The sequence below is a fragment of the Etheostoma cragini genome, chromosome 8 (genome assembly GCF_013103735.1).
Source record: "Etheostoma cragini isolate CJK2018 chromosome 8, CSU_Ecrag_1.0, whole genome shotgun sequence".
NCBI lineage: Eukaryota > Metazoa > Chordata > Actinopteri > Perciformes > Percidae > Etheostoma > Etheostoma cragini.
In genome coordinates, this window is record NC_048414.1 from 20,719,664 (window position 1) to 20,726,019 (window position 6,356).

At 42.9% G+C, this 6,356-nt stretch overlaps 1 protein-coding gene across 1 annotated transcript; it reads left to right on the forward strand.

Annotated features, from left to right (window-relative positions):
- The first annotated feature begins 1,145 nt into the window (after positions 1 to 1,145).
- setd6 (SET domain containing 6, protein lysine methyltransferase) lies at positions 1,146 to 6,345 on the forward strand. Its single transcript, XM_034878156.1, has 9 exons — positions 1,146 to 1,398; positions 1,742 to 1,822; positions 2,206 to 2,350; positions 2,454 to 2,595; positions 3,703 to 3,897; positions 4,605 to 4,752; positions 4,856 to 5,036; positions 5,343 to 5,479; positions 5,988 to 6,345. The coding sequence occupies exons 1-9, from the start codon at positions 1,372 to 1,374 to the stop codon at positions 6,309 to 6,311; spliced, it is 1,380 nt and encodes a 459-aa protein (XP_034734047.1). The 5' UTR covers positions 1,146 to 1,371; the 3' UTR covers positions 6,312 to 6,345.
- The last annotated feature ends 11 nt before the right edge of the window (positions 6,346 to 6,356 follow it).

The following is a 6,356-nucleotide window of genomic DNA, read 5'->3' on the forward strand; positions in this document are numbered from 1 at the left end:
CATCCCTTCAACCATGACAAAAAAATGTTTTGGTCACTTTTTTTCAACATTATTATCACTTTTTCCAACATTTTTGTTACTTTTTCAATGTTGTGGGTGGTTTTTTAATGTTTTTTCCAAGGTTTTTGATATTTTTAATGTTGACCTTTTCAGCGCTTATTTTGACGGCCCATTTTTGAAAGAAAAAAATAAATAATTAACTGAAAACGGGTCGAATTTGACCCAAGGACAACATGAGGGTTAAAAGAAGTCTACAGCTAATCCTGCCTTGTACTGACCAAAGTTGGAAAAACAGTATCTAGCTGATATGATCATTACTAACAAAGAAAGAAGTGAGATGTATGTAAACCTATTCAGAAAAATAAGTGGAACAATTACATTTGGCAAGACCAGATATTTTATATATTTTAAATAACAACAACTAAATGGTGTTAGGTAATACATCTGATTTCATAAAGGCTACTGCTGTAGTGGAAGCAAAAAAAAATACTATTGTACTAGTATGGACATCTTGCCATGCCAGTGTTGGAATAAAGGTTTCCTAAATGCCGTGTATATTAATTTGATGTCAGCTTACTGATTAATTGCACATTTTGAGTAGATTTGGACTTTTATACATTTATTCTACTTTGTTTAAACGGCAAAGTGGAGAGGCCTCGTTCACATGTTTGGAGCTGGCTGGTGAATGGGACGGTGCTGACATGGGATCAGAGGAGAACTTGTTTGATCTCGTGATCTGCGTGCCAATAATCAATGTCCACAATTTGTCTGAATTTCGGTGCTGTGACCCATTCATCTTCCTTGACGGCCAGCTCACGGTCGCACAAGCATTAGTCCATTTAATCTAATTTCTGGTTTAGTTCCATTCATTTTTTTTTTCAAACAATTTAAAACATGACACGGAGAAAAGCACGCTTTTCCCGTTTCTCCACACACCTGTGTACCTGTGGTTGATTACCTTGATGTCTTCTCTTCCCAGGCAGTGCTCCACCCAGTGTTCAAACATAAAACTGCAGATTAATTTACGTAACCAATTTGGTAGATAACGCTAAACAAAACAAAACAAAGGGTTGTAATGGCTCCAACACAGTGTTTTTTTCAGCCATACTCCCCATCTCCTCCGTGTGGCTCGGGGGCCCACCTTGAGAGAACGAAGCGAACGGTTGGGCTAACGCTAGCTATCTATGTAGCCTCAATGTGTAGCCTAGAGTCTTTGGCTGCCTGCAAGTCTGCAAGTTGGGTCCAACTTAACCCACGTCTTCTCCACAGTCCGCATGCTCGAGTTAGCTTTGGGCTAACGTTAGTTAACAGTAGTTACCGGTAACCTGCATCAGCACCTATGGTCCTGGGTTTGGAACAACATTTATAAAGATGGCAACCAAAGCGAAACGGCCCAAGGTTACAATTTTATCAGTTTTAACAAATAAAGAAATATGTTTGTGCATGTGTGTTTGTGTAACGTCCAGTCACCGATGCATGCTGTGTTGGCTCATAATGGTAACGTAAACATATAGCTAAGCTAATCTAAGCTAACTATCTAGGCAACGTTATAAAGGCAGTTGTAGGAGTCTGTATTCCAGCTATTGGTGCTATTGTTTTCAAATAAGCTGTCGTTACGTGTTCGACAGCGGTCACAGTCACTGTAACTTCGTATCATATTATAGTCAAGTTTACCCAAAAGGACTAGGTCGCATATATACTATATCATATTATGTTTAAGTTTGTATCCTTGTGCTGACAGGTAGATGATGGTTCAGAGATGAATCCTCTGCAGAACTTTCTTCAGTGGTGCAACAGAGTGGGCTTGGACCTCAGCAGTAAGGTATGGTATTATTTACAGTGCACGCAGGCCTACGACAGCTAGTATTCAGCCACTGACTTTGTTTTGTCCGTTTATTTCCTGTCTTTTCTCCTCCATTTCTCCTTGTTCCGTATTTGACTGGAAGCTTGAGCTTGACTAAGCCGAATTGATCCCATCTCCCTAACCAAATGTGTTTGCACACATTCATAAAAAACAGAACACATGTATTGTTTAAGTGTCTTTCACATAGAAAGAGAGAGAAAGCGTGTGCTGGAGAGGTCGGAAACCCTTGGGGGCCTTATATTGAAACCTCACCAGGTTACTAGAACTTAGAACAGTACTTTACAATAAAAAAAATAGTTGACATGAAATTAGCTCAATAGGCTATGTGTCTCTGACTGTAGGTTTGTGTGAGTAAAGATGGAACAGTGGCGGAGTATGGGATGCTGGCTGTGGACAACATAGAGGAGGGGGAGGTTTTATTCACCATCCCCAGATCAGCTCTTCTCCATCAGGAAACAACCAAGGTCTCTGCTCTGCTGGAGAGAGGTGACAGTTAATGATTACAGAGAAACTTGCCCAAAACGGAAGCTGCCTGTTTCGCCTCTCTGTTTGTAACCTCTCGGTTTTCTCCTTTTACCTTTTTCCACAGAGAAGCCTTGTCTGGAGAGCTCGTCTGGCTGGGTTCCTCTGCTACTGGCTCTGCTCTATGAGTATACCTCTCCACAGTCCCACTGGAAACCTTACCTCTCTCTGTGGACCGATTTCAAGACACTGGACCACCCCATGTTCTGGTAAGAAACGGTTTCAAATCGGTGTCTAAAGCCCATTCTAGAAATCAAGAAAGAAGAAGAAAAAAGCTATTACATTGCCAACCACAGTGACAGCCTTTCCTCTTAAAGGAACACGCAGACATATTGGGACTTTAGCTTATTCACCGTATCCCCTCCGTGCGTGTTGTAAATGTGTCTGGCGCACCCACCACTAACGTAGCCACAGATGCTGGAGGGAACCATCTCCAAATAGTCTACTGGTCCCAATAAGTGACAAATCTACACTAACATGTTTCTATTTACATGTTGTGATTTGTATAGTCACAGCGTGTACTAATGACAAGGTCACTTGATACACAGCCATATTCTAACTGTATACAAACTGGGAACCACATTCTCAGAAGCAGAAGCACCGCAACTTCTGCTACTTGGGCGGAGTGATTACCTCAAAGCATATAAGAAGCCCCGTGGTGAGGAGCCGAGAGTGTGTTGAGCTAATCACTCCTCCAAAGTTGCAGTGCTATGGCTTTGGAAAATATAGAGCCACTCATAGCCGGCTGATTCATGCAAGAGTCATCAACAAGTCATCGAGGATTCGTGAGTTCTCGAGGGGATCTCATGGGCTGCGAGCTTCCAGCTATGAGTCTGCGGGTCGGTAAGTTCCTATAACCTGTCTCGGACTGTCTCTCTGCCCACTCAGTCGTTTGAGTTGACTTGTGGAGGAGTTGTTGCTTATGAAATTGTAAGTTGTAAAGTGTTCGGCAGCTAGGATGGCTAGGACTAGTATTAGCTAATGTTGCAAGAGGTTTGAGTGTGGCACTGTTATCATTTTACATTGAACTGTAGTAGGACTCAACTGATCCGAGTTAATGATACTAAAGACTCGCGGCTTGTGAGTCAATTTAAAGACTTGGGTGAAAGATCTGAGTGAATCACGACTCAAACAGGTTCACGCCAGACAGGGTTACGACCCCCACGGAGAGGAGAAGGGTATGTACGAGACTATCCTTATCTGGGGGCTAGGTGAATAAACTAAAGTCCCAATAAGTCGGCGTGTTTCTTTTAATGTTCTGTCGGTGAAGTGTGAATTTGTGTAGCTTTCTTGTAATTTAGGGTTGATCTGTCCAGGTCTAAAGAGGAGAGAGACAGACTGTTGAGAGGAACAGGTATTCCAGAAGCTGTGGACACAGATCTGGCCAACATCCAGAGGGAATACTCTGAGGTTGTCCTTCCCTTCATCAGCAAGCATCGGGACCTGTGGAACCCCGACACACACACACTGGAGCTGTACACACAGCTGGTGGCCTTTGTCATGGCCTACAGGTCAGAAAGCATGTGGTGTGGATCGACGACAGTTCATTTCCAAGATAAGCGGCGAAGTGTGTTGCCGTAGTTTAACTCTGTTCTCTTCAGGGTAAACAACAACAAATAGTCTCAGCTTTGGACGTTACATTCGAAGCTAAAGCTTTAGCGTCATCGTTCCATTATGGTTACTAAAGTTCAACCTAGCGTTAAACCTATGCAACTTAGTTGCCAATAGTTAGTTACTTTTGCATTTGCTGACACATTAAAGTTAGGAAATATAAACTTCAATTTGCATTAGTAATTTTAAAACAAAATAAACGTTAGCATTTTTTTAACCATAAATGGTAAACGTTAAAGCGTGACAGTTGCCAAAGTGCAACCTAGGGTTTCCTCTTTGTGAATGTACCTGAGTGAAATTTTCGTTTAAAAGCATTATTAGGGCGGAAGCGCCACTTTTAAGATTAACCGTATTGTAGTTTTTGGTCCAATGACCTTTTAAATGGGAGTGCTAGGGGTACTTCTATGATCGCATTAAAATCCCTATCTTATAAAAAAAATACATATCGGCATATCAGATTTTTAAACAACAATATATTCGTATCGGCGTTAAAAATCCTTTATCGGTCGGGCTGTAGACTGTACATCAAGTATCTGGATCTTTTCCTTGTTGTCGCTCTAAATTCAGCCCTGATCTGGTCCCTCCCTGTTCTTCCTCCTCTCTGTAGTTTCCAGGAGCCACAGGAAGAGGATGACAACGATGATGATGATGATGATGAGGAGGAGGAGAAGGCCCCCAACCCACCGATGATGGTTCCCATGGCTGACATGCTTAACCATGTGTCCAAACACAATGCTAATCTGGAGTTTACACCGGTAAGGTGTGACAGTTCATTCCATTTTTTTTTCTCACCTTTTATGATAGCTGTTTGAACTAATTTGTTGTTGTTCCCATGTCCCTACACGCTGTCTTTCTCAGGACAGTTTGAAAATGGTTTGCGTGCGCCCCATTTCTAAAGGCGAGGAGGTGTTTAACACCTACGGGCAGATGGCCAACTGGCAGCTGCTGCATATGTATGGCTTCGCGGAGCCGTATCCCAGCAACAGCAACGACACCGCTGACATCCCCATCACCAACATCTACAAAGTGGCCACACAAGGTGACAAGATTTACAGACGATTTTTAAAAAACTGATACTGTGACTTCGATACCGGTTCCTGAAGGACTTTCTTTTTTCTTTTTGTTTTTTTTGGAAGCAATTTCAGAATTTCAACATCAAGGCATACATCCTTTATTTCTTATTAAGGACCTACTACATGAGCCCTGTGTCCGTCACGTAGACCCTATGGGGAGAGTCTACGTGACCCAAATACCCAAATACAAATACCCAAATACAACCCCGGTACTTTGTGCTTACTTTTCACCCTCCCCCCTCTTCTCTCGGTCTTCCTTTTTCTCTTGGCAGGTACTGGGTCCGATCTGGGCCGCCAGCTGCTGGAGCAGCAGTGGGAGATGCTGTGCCAGATGATGCAGGAGAAAGGAGCCATTGTCTTTGGCAAACAGGGCTGCCTTACAGACACCGAGCTACACACTGTGCTTAAGGTGAGGGGGTCCATGCGACAGTGGTGTTTAAATGACACACAGGCTTCTTTAACTCACACAAGCAAAAGATGGCACATCGCACCCGTTTCAGCATCACTTCACTGGTTAAGACTTCATTTTAGAATTCTGGTTCTTACTTATAGAGCCTAACATGGACAAGCTCCTTCATTCATATTCAAAATTGCAATAATATCGTATTGTAGCATAAGTATCGTGATGATGCGTCTTGTGATTCCCACCCCAAGCTCATGTTGGATTTTTACTTTTTTTAAATTAGGTATTAAGATCAATCTCTAAAAGATGTTTTTTTTTTGTATCCTTCTGTTTTAGTCAACTTTAGCATGGGTGTGTAAACTTATGCAAGCCACTGTACAAGTCGAGTCTCAAGCATAGACTGTGTATAACGCGTCAGTTTTTGTTTTTTTTGTCAAGTCCACGTCTCTGGGAGATTAATATTTGAAAAACGACTGTTATTGGAAACACAACTCTTTGCTTTGTGCATCTTCAGGTGCTGTGCATGTCAAAGGAGGAGTTTTCCGAGTTCAAAGATAATGAAGGATGGGAGGAAGATGAGGAAGACGAGATTTCCCTCGCTTTCTCCAACGAGGGTCTCCCCGGATTAAAGGCTTCGTGGAAACGGCTGATTCATGAAGCAGCCCGTCTGACCATGAGGTCTTACGGGGACTGGCCGGAGGGTGTGGACAGCCACCAGGTGCTAATGGAGGACAAAGCAGCACTTGGAGGACTGAGCAGCAGGCAGCAGAATGCTCTGCAGGTTCGCTGTGGACAGCAGAGCATCCTGAACAGACTGATGGAGCTCACCAAGTCATGACTTCAGCAGGCCACAGGACCAGCTTGTTTTTTTATAATTGGGGGG